Raw genomic sequence first — 17,802 nt, 5'->3', positions numbered from 1 at the left:
TCGCTGACGGGTCTGCCGGCTTCCAGCGCCCCTTACAAAAAAGGTGAGATACAGGTAAACAAGGGGGGGTGGGGAGGGAATGGGAGAAAATAGAAGATTAAAATAAAATTAAAAAAAAATCGGTCTAAGCCTGGGCCCTGGAGAGGGGGTGCAGACTGAGGCCAAGGGAGAAAAAAACAACTCATAGCCATAGTACACATCCCTCTTACATGTGTGTAAGAGGGAAACATCAAACATCAAAGAACACAGAGGACATTAAAGACATTAAAGCAGCAGATACAACCAAACACTTATACATACAGCTATGAATAAAAACTAAAAGAAACATATCCACTGTGTTGGCCTCTGCGGTGTTCCATGCCCTCGTCCACTGGGGTGGAGGGAGCATGGCCAGAGACAGGAGCAGACCCAACAAAGCAACCAAGACAGCCGACTCCACTCTCGGCCAGTGTCCAGTCGGCATGGATGAGCGAAGATAAGTCCAAGGTGACTGAGGTGTCCGACACCTGCTCACCTTGGACGTATCTTCCAAGATGATCAGGTGTTAATGTGTGTAAAGGTGTTAAAAATTAACAATGACTGCTCTGTACTGTCCACAGATGATGCTTCGATTGCAGTTACCGATTTTTGTAGTCAATAAAAAACTCATCGGTGGGTTGCCTACAGCCACATATGTGAAATACTTTTGTTTTACCCAGTTTAGTGTATATTAGAGACATTGGCAGTTATTTGCTTTTGCAGACCACTAACTCATATTTTCTGTATTTACATTATTGGACCTGCAGGAATGTTCCATTCAGGTCTGATTAAATGACAAAAAAGTATCCAACCAAAACCAAACAAGGCGATCAGCCCTATGATTGTGTGGTGTTTGTTCTAAAAAAGCGCATCATCAGTATCGTTGTTCTATTGCCTACACCCTGAAAGTCCGCCACTGATTGATCTGCTCCTCTCTCAGGTGCCAACGCTTCAGCTCCTGACCAGCTGAGTTTGGCTCTGGCCTGGAACCGAGTTGACATCGCCCGCAGTCAGATCTTCATCTATGGGCAGCAGTGGCCTGTGAGACACTCTTGAATACTACACACACTCTATATGTTTGCATTTTTATACAATGTATTTAATCGAGACTTTACAAACATGCCATAACGTCACTTATCGTATTGACACGAATAGGTTTCAAGTTTTATTCGTCACATGCAGAGTACACCACAGTGAAATACTTTTTTCAATGCTCTTCAGATATTATGTACAGTGGGATCCAAACCCTCGTTGCAGAATATAATACACTAAATACCAAAAATACAAATATTTAAATAGCTCTGATGTACCCTAATTGTACTAATAAGTTGCACAATAAGTTATAGTAGTTATGGTAGAGGAATCAGTACAGTAGTACCAGTGCAAGATCAAACAGTATAACAGTATACACAGTATAGGAAGCAACAAACAGAGGTGGGTAGTAACGCGCTACATTTACTCCGTTACATTTATTTGAGTAACTTTTGGGATAAATTGTACTTCTAAGAGTAGTTTTTATGCAACATACTTTTACTTTTACTTGAGTATATTTATAGAGAAGAAACGCTACTTTTACTCCGTTCCATTTATCTACATTCAGCTCGCTACTCATTACTTTTTTATCGATCTATTAATGTTTGTTTTGGTTAATGACAGAGCTTCAAAGTAGAATCTACGCATGCCTGCATTTCACCAATCACATGCAGTCACTGGTGACGTTGGACCAATCAAACAGAGCCAGGTGGTCACATGACCCGATTTTAACAAGTTGAAAAACTTATTGGGGTGTTACCATTTAGTGGTCAATTGTACGTGTGCAATCTAATAATAAAAGTTTCAAGGAAAAAAGACACTTTTTATTTCAAACGTACTTCCCATCAAAAGCCTAAAGACTGATCGCCCAGTTCCTGTCTTCACAATAAAAGCGCCGCTCCATCGCGCCAGAGTAACAAAATAAGAGTCTCCGAAAGCCAGCGCAAACAAGCTAGCAAACTATGGAGTTTGCAGCCAATGTATTTTTTGTAAAGTGTATAAAAACGAATATGGAAGCTGGACAAATAAGATGCCAAAAACCAACGACTTTCATGTGGTCTTAGACAAAATAGAGGAACTTTTTTTCTCCTCCATTTGGAGACGTGGACGTTATCAGCACTATACTGTCTGATTCCAATCAATGCAAGTCATCAGAATCAGGCAATACACCAACTTATATTCTTGTCGTCATAAAAGATAGGAATTTATATGTTAAACATGCATGTATATTCATTAAAACACCTTTGACATGTCAACAAAAACGGCACAATAAATAAATATAAATTATATACTGTATATATAAATGTATGTATATATATATATATCTATACATACATATATGATATGTGTGTGAATAAATGATATGTGTGTGTATGTATATATGAGGTAGATCACCTCGACTTGGTCATTTATTAAGTAATTGATAAACGTTGAAAAACTTATTGGGGTGTTACCATTTAGTGGTTAATTTTACGGAATATGTACTGTACTGTGCAATCTACTAATACAAGTTTCAATCAATCAATCAATCAATCAATCAATCAATCAATCAATCAAATCAATGAATGCCTACTGAGCCTATGGTGCTGTTAAGTTATTGTGGCTCAATGTGCCATTGTTTTAATTTTTATTTTAACGTACTATTATTTAATATATATTATTGTTTTAGTTGCTTAAGAGATATTCCTGGCTCTGAATTTGCTCATTGCTATTTTTATGTTTTGTGCATTATTTGTTGCCGTAATCAGGTTACACATCAGTTACTCAGTACTTGAGTAGTTTTTTCACAACATACTTTTTACTTTTACTCAAGTAAATATTTGGGTGACTACTCCTTACTTTTACTTGAGTAATAAATCTCTAAAGTAACAGTACTCTTACTTGAGTACAATTTCTGGCTACTCTACCCATGTCTGGCAACAAATATGAAGGTGTCAACAGTTCTTTGGCAGTTGAGTAGTGACAGAAGTATGAACAAAGGTAATTGGACATTATGACTTCTTTATACTCTTGTTTTTGCATAGGAAGGATTAGAAAGGTATATATTCCTTAGAGCAGTGGTTCTCAACCTTTTTTCAGTGAAGTACCCCCTGTGAACATTTTTTTAATTAATGTACCCTCTAATCAGAGCAAAGCATTTTTGGTTGAAAAAAAAGGATAAAGAGGAAAAATACAGCACTATGTCATCAGTTTCTGATTTATCAAATTGTATAACGGTGCAAAATATTGCTTATTTTTAGTGGTCTTTCTTGAACTATTTGGAAAAAAAATAAAAAAAATAAAAAATAAAAACTTGTTGACAAATAAACAAGTGATTCAATTATAAATAAAAATGTCTACACATTATCAACTTAAAGTGCCCTCTTTGGGGATTGTAATAGAGATCCATCTGGATTCATGGACTTAATTCTAAACATTTCTTCACAAAAAATCTTTAACATCAATATTTATGGAACATGTACACACAAAATCTAGCTATCAACACTGAATATTGCATTGTTGTAATTTTTTTTTCAGTTTATGAACTTACATTCACATTTTGTTGACATATTGTTCAATAAATATATCTATAAAAGATTTTTGAATTGTTGCTATTTTTAGAATATTTAAGAAAAAAATCTCACGTACCCCTTGGTATACCTTCAAGTACCCCCAGGGGTATGCGTACCCCCATTTGAGAACCACTGCCTTAGAGCACAGGTGTCAAACGCAAGTTCTGGCCCGACACTTCATTTTACGTGGCCTGCGAAAGCCTGGAAAAAATGGGTTTCAATAAAATAATTTGTATTTTATTGTTTCAGGGAATAAGCGGTAGAAAATGAATGGATGGATGGATTTTATTGTTTTCTTACAAAATGCTTTCTTTCTTTCAATTTTGACAGAAAAAAAAAAATGCATATTTTAAACTTTAACATTATCAGATCGTTCCAATTATGTATTGCAAAACTCTTTTTGTGAGATAAAAACAAATACCGTATTTTTCGGATTATAAATCGCAGTTTTTTTCATAGTTTGGTCGGGGGGTGCGATATATACTCCGGAGCCACTTATGTGTGAAATTAATAACACATTACCGTAAAATATTAAATAATATTATTTATCTCATTTGCGGAAGAGACGAAGAAAATGTCAGCAATCGTCACACACACGTCAACCAATAAGAATTTGGCGGGGGAGGGTCATGGCAGAAGTGCATTGTGGGTCATGGAATGCTAACTGCTATATGCTACTGCCGTAGCTATTAAAATGGATCATTTTATCGTTGGCGGTAATTTATAAGAACTGAGAAGGGCCGAACAAAAATGGCACCGAAAGGGAAATCATGTACTGCAGATTACAAGCTGGACGTAGTGAAATATGCAGCAGAAAACGACAAGCGGAAGCGAGCGGCATGCCTTTGGAGTTGGCAGAGTAGTTTAGAAGCGACATCGAGGAAGAAGATTTCATGGGATTTATCGATTAGGAGTGACAGATTGTTTGGTAAACGTATAGCATGTTCTATATGTTATAGTTATTTGAATGACTCTTACCATAATATGTTAGGTTAACATACCAGGCACCTTCTCAGTTGGTTATTTATGCCTCATATAACATACACTTATTCAGCTTGTAGTTCACTATTCTTTATTTATTTTAAATTGCCTTTCAAATGTCTCTTCTTGGTGTTGGATTTTAGCAAATAAATTTCCCCCAAAAATGCGACTTATACTCCAGTGCGACTTATATATGTTTTTATCCTTCTTTATTATGCATTTTCGGCCGGTGCGACGTATACTCCGGAGCGACTTATAATCCGAAAAATACGGTAGTTAAATATCTGCTTGTCACCTTTATTTATGATTTTAAAGCAAGTAATGCATAAACAAATCTAATACTCAAATGCATATGCATTTTGATTAATCATGATTAATCACAGGTTATTACTCGCATGCTTTATGTAAATTTTTTTAATTTTTTTTTTAAAACGGCCCTCTCAAAGCAGTCATTTCTGCGATGTGGCCCTCAAAGAAAATGAGTTTGACACCCCTGCCTTAGAGACAAGTTAAAAATGTACATTTGTGACCTAAAATGTACACATGCAAATCAGCAGGTGGCAACAAATGACTTGTTTCCGAGTAAGTCAGAGCTTTTTTTCCCATCACTCAAACGCAACACTGACCTGGAGAGATGCAGTCGGCACACAGAGACCCACTGTAAAAATTGTCTCAAAAGGTTAGAAAGTAGAGATGGGATTCATGGCTTTTTGAAGAGAGCCGTTCCTTTTTAAAGAACCGATCAAAAGCCTGGATGTTTATTATAGTTTTTTTTTTTCAATAGGATCTGTAATAACAGTGTTTCTCAACAATTGTTGGACCGGGAGTGCCCTGTATGGGGCCGCCAAAAAATATCTGTTTCTCAGCTGTGGTCGGTATAGGCCGCAGCGGTACCCAGTTGTAATACACTTTTCCACCACTTGTGGCAGTAGTGACAATGTCAAACAAACAGAAAAAGTCTGGAAAAATTCCTTAAGCACAAAAATTATGACTAAAGTGGTAAAGCTGTATTTTCATTTGCACTTTAATTTTGTTGGACAGTTTAGTTAAACTTACCTATTAATAATTTCCTTTATTGATACATTATAAACATGCCGTATCGTCAATTATGGTATTGACACGAACAGGAAGGAATAGATTCCTTAGAGACAAGTTAAAAATGTACATTTGTGACCTGAAATGTACACATGCAAATCAGCAAGTGGAACCAAATGACTTGTTTCCGAGTAAGTCAGAGCTTTTCTTCCCATCACTCAAACGCAACATTGATCTGGAGAGATGCAGTCGGCACACAGAGACCCACTGTTAAAATTGTCTCAAAAGGTTGGACAGTAGAGATGGGATTTATGGCTTTTTGAAGAGAGCCGTTCCTTTTTGAAGAACCGATCAAAAGCCTGGATGTTTATTATAGTTTTTTTTTCAATAGGATGTGTAATAACAGTGTTTCTCAACAATTGTTGGAACGGGAGTGCCCTGTACGGGGCCGCCAAAAAATATCTGTTTCTCAGCTGTGGTCGGTATAGGCCGCAGCGGTACCCAGTTGTAATACACTTTTCCACCACCTGTGGCATAAATGACAATGTCAAACAAACAGAAAAAGTCAGGACAAATTCCTTAAGCACAAAAATTATGACTAAAGTGGTAAAGCTGTATTTTCATTTGCACTTTAATTTTGTTGGACAGTTTAGTTAAACTTACCTATTAATAATTTACTTTATTGATACATTATAAACATGCCGTATCGTCAATTATCGTATTGACATGAACAGAAAGGAATAGATTCCTTATAGACAAGTTAAAAATGTACATTTGTGACCTAAAATGTACACATGCAAATCAGCAAGTGGAACCAAATGACTTGTTTCCGAGTAAGTCAGAGCTTTTCTTCCCATCACTCAAACGCAACATTGACCTGGAGAGATGCAGTCGGCACACAGAGACCCACTGTTAAAATATTCTCAAAAGGTTGGACAGTAGAGATGGGATTTATGGCTTTTTGAAGAGAGCCGTTCCTTTTTGAAGAACCGATCAAAAGCCTGGATGTTTATTATAGTTTTTTTTTTTTCAATAGGATCTGTAATAACAGTGTTTCTCAACAATTGTTGGACCGGGAGTGCCCTGTACGGGGCCGCCAAAAAATATCTGTTTCTCAGCTGTGGTCGGTATAGGCCGCAGCGGTACCCAGTTGTAATACACTTTTCCACCACTTGTGGCAGTAGTGACAATGTCAAACAAACAGAAAAAGTCTGGAAAAATTCCTTAAGCACAAAAATTATGACTAAAGTGGTAAAGCTGTATTTTCATTTGCACTTTAATTTTGTTGGACAGTTTAGCTAAACTTACCTATTAATAATTTCATTTATTGATACATTACAAACATGCCGTATCGTCAATTATCGTATTGACACGAACAGAAAGGTATAGATTCTTTAGAGACAAGTTAAAAATGTACATTTGTGACCTAAAATGTACACATGCAAATCAGCAAGTGGCACCAAATGACTTGTTTCCGAGTAAGTCAGAGCTTTTCTTCCCATCACTCAAACGCAACATTGACTTGGAGAGATGCAGTCGGCACACAGAGACCCGCCGTATAAATGTCTCAAAAGTTGGACAGTATTGATTTAAATTGAGACTATAATCCCTTTTAGTTGGGACTAAAACTGTGGCTAAGTATGCCTACACCAGGGGTCACCAACACGGTGCCCGCGGGCACCAGGTAGCCCGTAAGGACCAGATGAGTAGCCCGCCGGCCTGTTCTAAAAATAACTCAAATAGCAGCACTTACCAGTGAGCTGCCTCTATTTTTTAAATTCTATTTATTTACTAGCAAGCTGGTCTCGCTTTGATTGACATTTTTAATTCTAAGAGAGACAAAACTCCAAAAGAATACAAGAAAATGTTTTAAAGACTTGGTCTTCACGTCATTTATTTTTTTACTTTGCTTCTTATAACTTTCAGAAAGACACTTTTAGAGAAAAAATACAACCTTAAAAATGATTTTAGAATTTTGAAACACATATACCTTTTTACCTTTTAAATTCCTCGCTCTTCTTTCCTGACAATTTTAATCAATGTTCAAGTAATTGTTTTTTTTTATTATTGTAAAGAATAATAACTACATTTCAATTTAATTCTTCATCTTAGCTTCTGTTTTTTCGACGAAGAATATTTGTGAAATATTTCTTCAAACTTATTTTGATTAAAATTCAAAAAAATATATTCTGGCGAATCTAGAAAATCTGTCGAATCAAATTTAAAACTTATTTCAAAGTCTTTTGAATTTCTTTTAAAAAATTTGTTCTGGAAAATCTAGAAGAAATAATGATTTGTCTTTGTTAGAAATATAGCTTGGTGCAATTTGTTATATATTCTAACAAAGTGCAGATTGGATTTTAACCTATTTAAAACATGTCATCAAAATTCTAAAATTAATCTTAATCAGGAAAAATTACTAATGATGTTCCATAAATTATTTTTTTTTATTTTTTCAAAAAGATTCAAATTAGCTAATTTTTCTCTTCAATTTTCGGTTGTCGGTTGAATTTTAAAGAGTCGAAATTGAAGATAAACTATGTTTCAAAATTGAATTTTCATTTTTTGGGTGTTTTCTCCTCTTTTAAACCGTTCAATTAAGTGTTTTTTTCATCATTTATTCTCTACAAAAAACTTTCCGTAAAAGGAAAATAAATGTACGACGGAATGACGGGCAGAAATGCTCATTTTTTATACATATAGATTTATTTATTAAAGGTAAATTGAGCAAATTGGCTATTTCTGGCAATTTATTTAAGTGTGTATCAAACTGGTAGCCCTTCGCATTAATCAGTACCCAAGAAGTAGCTCCTGGTTTCAAAAAGGTTGCTGACCCCTGGCCTACAGTGATGTAGTAGCTGATAACAGTGCAGGTTTTGATAACAACAGTATGCTTGGGTGTTGGTCAGGTCGGTTCCCTGGAGCAAGCTATGCTGGACGCCTTGGTTCTGGACCGAGTGGACTTTGTCAAGCTGCTGATTGAAAATGGAGTCAGCATGCACCGCTTCCTCACCTTGTCCAGGCTGGAGGAGCTCTACAACACGGTAAGGGCAACCTCCAAGTCTTGATGACCCCAGGTCCCGTGGCGGATGTGTGGTTGAACTCACGGTGTTTCTGTTGGCCCACAGAGACACGGCCCGTCCAACACGCTCTACCACCTTGTCAGGGACGTCAAAAAGGTACGACCCTCGCTGCCGTCGTTTTGGACTAACCCCAATGCGAATGTTGGCTGGAGTGCGCGTATCTAAGACCACGTGGAGCTTCTTTTGATTTGCCTCGTCTTTCGTTTTGTTTGTTTTTTTGGTGGTCTGAGTTGCTCTTGACCGCAAATAGAGGCTGGCTGTTCTCTTTCAGCTGGAGCTGCAGGCTGCAGTAGCTGCGTAGCGCTGTGCATGACTCTCATCCCTCTGTCCACTTCCATTGACTCCCTCGCTACTTATTGTTCTTTCTGGAAGGCACACATTGCAAACAAACACGACGTGCATTCAAGAGTATTTGACTCGCAGACTTTGACAAAACAGCTGAGGAACTGCTTTGAGGCTGAGAAGGAATAACACCGGTGTGTTTGGATTAGTTTTGTGTGTGTCATCAACTCTGCCGATGCTTATTTTTGCTTCACAGTGGTGCTGGCGGTGTGCGATACTGCTGATTTTCGTTCCGATCTGATACCAGGTACAATTCAGGCTGGCATCGGTGATTCCGATACTCGTACTTTGTGAAAATATGCCTAACTTGTCGGCTAAAATGTCAAAAGTGGTATATTTATTTTATTTAAAATGAAAACAACAGTAAAAATGTGTTTGAAAAAAGGGCAAAAAAAATGCAATAATCCAATCTTAAATATTAGATGCTCTCAAAATAAAAAATTAAATATTCCTAAAATATGAAATAACGTTTAGGTAGTTGATTGAAAAAATAAATAATAATACTAACTTATGAATTATTTAAAAAAAAATCTAATGCAGCTGAGAGACTCCAGCTCACCCCAAGCGGTAGGAAATGGATGGATGGACAACAACCATAAAAACACTCCTAACACCAGGTTATGCAGTCACACAATTGTATTAATATTATCTTATTCTATTCTTGAATAGAAAAAAACAACAGTAAACATTTAAGAAAAAAGAGCAAACATTTGAATTTTATGGGATTAAGTTTAAATGTTATAATTAATAATAATAATAATAATAATAACAATAATTTACTTAGCCACTATATCGAAATGCCACCTTTGCCTCATACTTGACTTTTCAGGATGCGGCCCTCGGTGGAAAAATTCAAATAAAATATACTTAAAATATAAACAAATTGTAGTTAGTTAATTAAAAAAAATAAAACAATACTAATTCATGAATTAATTTGAAAAAAATACAACAACCATAAAAACACTGTTAAATGTGTAATTGAATATTTCTATTTTCGTCCAGGAATCATTTTATGACACACTAGGTTATGCAGTCACACAACTGTATTATTATTGATATTATTATTGTTATTCTATTCTTATATCGGGAAAAAACAACAGTAAAACAATTTTATAAAAAATACACATTTGGAGTTTAATGAATACAAGTTGAAATGCTGTAATTATTAATAAAAAACAACAATAATAATAATAATAATAATACACTTAGCCACCAATAATACACATTTTTGTCTTTAATATATATATATATATATATATATATATATATATATATATATATATCCATCCATCCATTTTCTACCGCTTATTCCCTTGCGGGGTCGCGGGGGGCGCTGGCGCCTATCTCAGCTACAATCGGGCGGAAGGCAGGGTACACCCTGGACAAGTCGCCACCTCATCGCAGGGCCAACACAGATAGACAGACAACATTCACACTCACATTCACACACTAGGGCCAATTTTAGTGTTGCCAATCAACCTATCCCCAGGTGCATGTCTTTATATATATATATATATATATATATATATATATATATATATATATATATATATATATATATATATATATTAAATGCGTTTTTAGCATTTTGTTTTTTTTTTAAGTAAAAAAAAAATATCGAAATGCCCTCCTTGCCTCATACTTGACTTTTCAGGATGCAGCCCCCGGTGAAAAAATACAAATAAAATATACTTACAATATAAACAAATTGTAGTTATTTAATTAAAAAAAATAAAACAATACCAATTTATGAATTCATTTGAAAAAAAATACAACAACCATAAAAACACTGTTAAATATGTAATTGAATATCTCTATTTTTGTCCAGGAATCATTTTATGACACACTAGGTTATGCAGTCACACAACTGTATTGTTATTATTATTATTATTATTAGAATTATATTCTTACATGGAAAGAAAAAACAACAGTAAAAAATGTAAGAAAAATAACAAACATTTGGAATTTAATGAGTAAAAGTTGAAATGTTCTAATTATTAACACTAAAAATAACAATAATACAAATAATAATAACAATAATAATAATAATAAAAATAATTATAATAATAATAATAATAATAATACACTTAGCCACCAATAATGCACATTTTTGTCTTTAAAAAAAAATAAAAATAAATAAACCCTATTAAATGTAACAAACATTTATATTTCCGTACAGGCGGAATGTTTTGACACACAAGGTTATGCAATCACACAATTGTATTATTAATATTGTTAGTCTTTTCTTACATTAAAAAAAAACATCAGTAAAAATGTAAGCTAAAAGAGCAAAACTTTGGAATTAAAAGAGAATTTTTTTTTAATGTTCTGAATAATAATAATAATAATAATAATAATAATAATAATAATAATAATAATACTAATATACTTTGCCACCTAATAATACACATTTTTGTCTTACAAAAAAAAATACACACACATATATATATATATATATATATATATATATATATATATATATATATATATATATTTATTTATATGTGTGGGAAAAAACACAAGACTACTTCATCTATACAGAACTGTTTCATGAGGGGTTCCTCAATCATCAGGAGATCTCCTTTTCAGCGGTTTTTTTTTGTTTTGTTTGTTTTTTTTAAGTATAAAAAATATCGAAATGCCCCCTTTGCCTCATACTTGACTTTTCCGGATGCGGGAAAAATACTAATAAATGGTAAATGATAAATGGTTTGTTTTTGTATAACGTTTTCTACCCCTTTTTAAGGAGCTCAAAGCGCTTTGACAGTATTTTCCACATTCGCCCATTCACACACACATTCACACACTGATGGCGGGAGCTGCCATGCAAGGCGCTCACCAGGTCCCATCAGGAGCAATGGTGAAGTGTCTTGCCCAAGGACACACCGAACCTGACTAGGATGGTAGAAGGTGGGGATTGAACCAGTAACCCCTCAGATTGGTGGCACAGCCACTCTACCAACATCGCCACGCCGTCCAAAATATATTTAATAAACAAAGTTTACATAATTAAAATAATAAAAACAATACTAATTTAGGGCTTCACGGTGGCAGAGGGGTTAGTGCGTCTGCCTCACAATACGAAGGTCCTGCAGTCCTGGGTTCAAACCCAGGCTCGGGATCTTTCTGTGTGGAGTTTGCATGTTCTCCCCGTGAATGCGTGGGTTCCCTCCGGGTACTCCGGCTTCCTCCCACTTCCAAAGACATGCACCTGGGGATAGGTTGATTGGCAACACTAAATTGGCCCTAGTGTGTGAATGTGAGTGTGAATGTTGTCTGTCTATCTGTGTTGGCCCTGCGATGAGGTGGCGACTTGTCCAGGGTGTACCCCGCCTTCCGCCCGATTGTAGCTGAGATAGGCGCCAGCGCCCCCCACGACCCCAAAAGGGAATAAGCGGTAGAAAATAGATGGATTGATGTTCATACAGGCAGAATTTTTGGACATACTAAGTTGTGTAGTATTATCGTAAAATCATGATATGTTTTTTATTCTATTCTTTAATGGGAATAAAAAATGTTTAAAAATGTAAAGCTGAAATTTTCTAACTAATGATTAATCAAAATAAACTTATTCACGTATAAATTAAAGCTGACAAAATAAACAAAGCTGTTTTTAGAATTTTAAAAAACATAAAAGTATCGATATGGCCCCCGCATACTTTGACTTTTTAGTACATGGTCCTTGGTGGGAAAACTTTGGACACCCTTGAACAAAAGTATCAAAAGTTTCGATATTTTAATTTGTGAATCGATATTGGAGCTACTTTCATCTTGAAGATGATGAAATGTTTCCAACGATTTGTTGCTAGCACAACTTTCATAGTGTTATTTTTGTCGTTGTCGCGCACACAACCTGATTGCAAAATAAAAAGGCTGAGCTTTACATTCGGCCCATGTCCCCTCGCCGGTTTCAAGTGATCCCTCAGGTGGGAGATGATGGAGGGGTCACCGTCAGCAGCATTAGTATCAAGAGGGGTTCATTAATTCAAGCGCAGCTGATTGCAGGAGTGCCGCATCCTCCACTGGGAGTTCCTGCAGAGGTTGTATATCGCAATCAAACCTCTCGTCTTTAACAACATATTATCTTCAAACCCAACTCTGATCCGAGGTTGGCACAAAGAGCATGCGTTCAAACCCCAAAATACATAAAGACAAAGCTTAAAGTACCAGTATAACAGAAAAACAAGTTGCCACTATACTGAAGCGATTATGATATATTCTGGGTCCCTTTTCCTAAAGGTTCTTAGTGCAAAGAGCTGCTCCTCGTGGCCAAATTCTAAAAATATTCTGAGAATCATCATGTTTACAGTAAATACAGTATATGAAAATTAGCACTTCCAAGTCCATGGTTGTGAGGAGATCTGTCATGCAGGAGGAGCTCAGGGTGAAGCCACAGCTCATCCACATCGAGAGGAACCAGATAAATAAATAAATAAGAATACATAAATATATGTATATACACTTATATACAGTATATATATATATATATATATATATATATATATATATATATATATATATATATATATATATATATATATATATATATATATATATATACATATGTATATATACATATGTATATATGTATTTATATATATATATGTGTATGTGTAGGAAAAATCACAAGACTACTTCATCTCTACAGAACTGTTTCATGAGAGGTTCCCTCAATCATCAGGAGAAACATATATATATATAAATATATATATATATATATATATATATATATATATATATATATATATATATATATATATATATGTATATATGTATATATGAAGTTGGCACATTGTGTAAATAGTCAATGAAAACAAAATACAATGATTTGCAAGTCCTTTTCAACTTATATTCAATTGAATAGACTGCAAAGACAAGATATTTAATGTTCGAACTGAGAACTTTTTTTTTTTGTTTTCACTAATAGTCATTAACTTAGAATTTAATGGCAGCAACACATTGCCAAAAAGTTGTCACATGGGCATTTTTACCACTGTGTTACATGGCCTTTCTTTTTTAACAAAACTCAGTAAACATTTGGGAACTGAGGAGACCAATTTTTGTAGCTTTTCAGGTGGTATTCTTTCCCATTGTTGCTTGATGTACAGCTTAAGTTGTTTAACAGTCCGGGGTCTCCGTTGTGATATTTTAGGTTTCATAATGTGCCACACATTTTCGATGGGAGACAGGTCTGGACTGCAGGCGGGCCAGTCTAGTACCCGCACTCTTTTACTATGAAGCCACGCTGTTGTAACACGTGGCTTGGCATTGTCTTGCTGAAATAAGCAGGGGCGTCCATGATAACTTTGCTTGGATGACAACATATGTTGCTCCAAAACCTGTATGGACCTTTCAGCATTAATGGTGCCTTCACAGACCTGTAAGTTACCCATGCCTTGGCCACTAATACACCCCCATACCATCACAGATGCTAGCTTTCGAAGTTTGCGCCTGAAACAATCCGGATGGTTCTTTTCCTCTTTGTTCCGGAGAACGTCCACAGTTTCCAAAAATAATTTGACTCGTCAGACCACGGAACACCTAAATGGTGAAATCCCTAAATTCCTTGCAATAGCTGGTTGAGAAATGTTGTTCTTAAACTGTATTCACAAAGTGGTTACCCTCACCCCATCCTTGTTTGTGGATGACCGAGCAATTCATGGAAGTTGCTTTTATGCCCAATGATGGCACCCACCTGTTCCCAATTAGCCTGTTCACGTGTGGGATGTTCCAAATAAGTGTTTGATGAGCATTCCTCAACCTTTCTCAGTCTTTTTGCCACTTGTGCCATCTTTTTTTAAACATGTGGCAGGCATCAAACTACAATTGAGCTCATATTTGCAAAACATATCAGCATTTTCCAGTTTGAACGTTTGGTATCTTGTCTTTGCAGTCTATTCAATTGAATATAGGTTGAAAAGGATTTGCAACGTTCCAACTTCACTGGATTTGGGGTTTTTATACATATATATATATATATATATATATATATATATATATATATATATATATATATATATATATATATATATATACATATATACATGTATGTATATATGTATATATGTATGTATGTATATGTATGTGTATGTATGTATTTATATATATAAAATTCACTTGCAATAGCTCCTTGAGCTATTGCAAGGAATTTAGGGATTTCACCATCCAAGGTCTGTAATACCATAAAAAGGTTCAGATAATTTAGAGAAATCCCTGCACTTAACATTGAACACCCGTGACCTTGCATCCAAAACTGACATCAGTGTGTAAAGGATATCACCACATCGGCTCAGTAACACTTCAGGAAACCACTGTCAGTAACTACAGTTCGTCGCTACATCTGTAAGTGCAAGTTAAAACTGTACTATGCATAGCCAAAGCCATTTATCAACAACACTCAGAAACGCCACCGGTGTTGCTGGGTCTGAGCTCATCTAAGATGTACTGATGCAAAACGGAAAAGTGTTCTGTGGTCTGACAAGTCCATATTTCAATTTTTTTTTGTGTATATATGTATGTGTATATATATATATATATATATATATATATATATATATATATATATATATATAAATATATATATATATTGACATTGTATATATATATAGATTTTTTTGAATTTATATATTTATTCTTGTTTTTTTTTTTTAGCCTGATGTGGCCCCCAAGTCAAACAGTTTGTGCACCCCTGAATTAGACCTCAACGTCATCCTCAGAGTGACTCACCATGCCAGTCTTGTGCCACCTGTGCACAGTCTCCACATGGCCTCTGTGGTTATTTGGCTCCTAAAGCAGGTGTTTTTTTCTGGTGACCGCCAGCAAAGGTGGCGTGTAATGCGCCTCCAATCATTGCACTGTGTGAAAGGCCCAGTCAGGACCACTCAGATTGGCTGGGTGGGCTGCAGCTGCTCCAGCACAAATAAACTTTGCTTGCTGTAGAAATGAGCAATGGCGGTTCATGCAGGGCGGCAGCACGCTCGGTGCTCAAAGATCACAGCGTGGGTCCTAACTCACTTCTTTTACTGCATAAAAGTATGGAACATATTCCATTTAATAAAAACTAATCAAATGTTCACCGCTTGGTAGATTTTATGAGGCTTACCTGCTGAGTTTGCTCAAACGTACATACCTACCCGACGCCATTTCCCACTTTAATCATACACATGAAAAAAAACTTCCCTTTCCAATATGAAAAAAATAACAAATGTTGATGTGTTTGACTTTTCGACAAGCTCTTTGTCCCTCAGCTCTCGCCCAAAGTCAGCTGGTATTGACTCAAGTTCACACATGACCCCAATGAGGATAATCAATACACAAACTAGGTGGAGGTGCCCAGCGATACACCACCATGTGACACGATAGACGGCATTACCATTGCACAGATTCGACATGGCATCTGTAAAGCTGCAGGTTGACAGTGCGGAGACATAGACACATAGGGCCGGATTTACTGCATGTTTGCGTGTGCTAAAACACGTGCAAAGCTGAGCAGAATAAGGCGTGCAATATATTTTGCGTCTCCGTCTTCATGGATATGCAAAATACATGCTGGTCATCAAAACACCCACAATACTGGGAGACAAATATGCAAATATAATTATTTAGCACAGTGGTCCCCAACCACCGGGCCGCAGAATATTTTTTTATTCATTTTTATTAAAAAAAAAATAAAATAAAATAAAAAATATATATATATATAGATTTTTTTTTTTTTATTAAATCAACATAAAAAACACAATATACACTTACAATTAGTGCACTAACCACAAAAACCTCCCTTTTTCATGACAAAAACGTCCCCTTTTCCATGACAAAGAAAAAATTAAAAAAATTAAAAAAAAGGATCCCCCCTTTCCTTGAAAATGTGTGGCACATTATGAAGCCTAAAACATGACAACACATGTTGTCATATTCTAACTTAAGCTGTACATCAAGCAAAAATGGAAAATAATTCCCCCTGAAAAGCTTCAACAATTGGTCTCCTCAGTTCCCAAACGTTTGTTGAAGGGGGAACATTATCACAATTTCTGAATGGTTAAAACCAATAAAAATCACTTCCCAGTGAGTTGTTTTATTTTTCAAAGTTTTTCTCAAAATTTTACCCATCACGCAATATCACGAAAAACAGCTTCAAAGTGCCTGATTTTCAAGATTTGTATATCCACCTGTCCATTATCCTGTGACGTCACAGCGTGAAACAACCAGAAACAAACATGGCGGACAGCACAGAACGGTATAGCGATATTAGCTCGGTATCAGACTCGGATTTCAACGGCGTAAGCGATTCAACAGATTACGCATGTATAGAAACGGATGGTTGGAGTGTGGAAGCAGGTAGCGAAAACAATATTGAAGTAGAAACTGAAGCTATTGAGCCATATCATGACAGACAGCGGCAAGGGAGGAAGCATGGACAAATTCGGCGATCGCCTTCTAACCAACAATTGGTATGTGTTTGTTTGGCATTAAATGTGGGTGGAGGGAAAGGGTGGATGCAAATATAGCTACACGGTGGAAGAGGGGTTAGTGCATCTGCCTCACAATACGAAGTTCCTGCAGTCTGGGTTCAAATCCAGGCTCGGGATCTTTCTGTGTGGAGTTTGCATGTTCTCCCCGTGAATGCGTGGGTTCCCTCCGGGTACTCCGGCTTCCTCCCACCTCCAAAAACATGCACCTGGGGATAGGTTGATTGGCAACACGAAATTGGCCCTAGTGTGTGAATGTGAGTGTGAATGTTGTCTGTCTATCTGTGTTGGCCC

At 36.0% G+C, this 17,802-nt stretch overlaps 1 protein-coding gene across 6 annotated transcripts in view; it reads left to right on the top strand.

Moving 5' to 3' along the window:
• Positions 1-17,802, top strand: part of trpm3 (transient receptor potential cation channel, subfamily M, member 3) — a 400,472-nt gene that overhangs the window by 261,010 nt on the left and 121,660 nt on the right. For all 6 annotated transcript variants that reach the window (XM_061897816.1, XM_061897779.1, XM_061897795.1 and 3 more), the window contains exons 10-12: positions 959-1,059; positions 8,528-8,662; positions 8,747-8,797. In XM_061897816.1, coding sequence (XP_061753800.1) covers positions 959-1,059; positions 8,528-8,662; positions 8,747-8,797 — 287 coding nt within the window. The remainder of the gene's footprint in view (positions 1-958; positions 1,060-8,527; positions 8,663-8,746; positions 8,798-17,802) is intronic.

This window comes from Nerophis ophidion, linkage group LG01 (assembly GCF_033978795.1).
Source record: "Nerophis ophidion isolate RoL-2023_Sa linkage group LG01, RoL_Noph_v1.0, whole genome shotgun sequence".
Lineage (NCBI taxonomy): Eukaryota > Metazoa > Chordata > Actinopteri > Syngnathiformes > Syngnathidae > Nerophis > Nerophis ophidion.
Note: the sequence above shows the minus strand (reverse complement) of the source record. Positions and strands in the feature narration are given on the sequence as shown.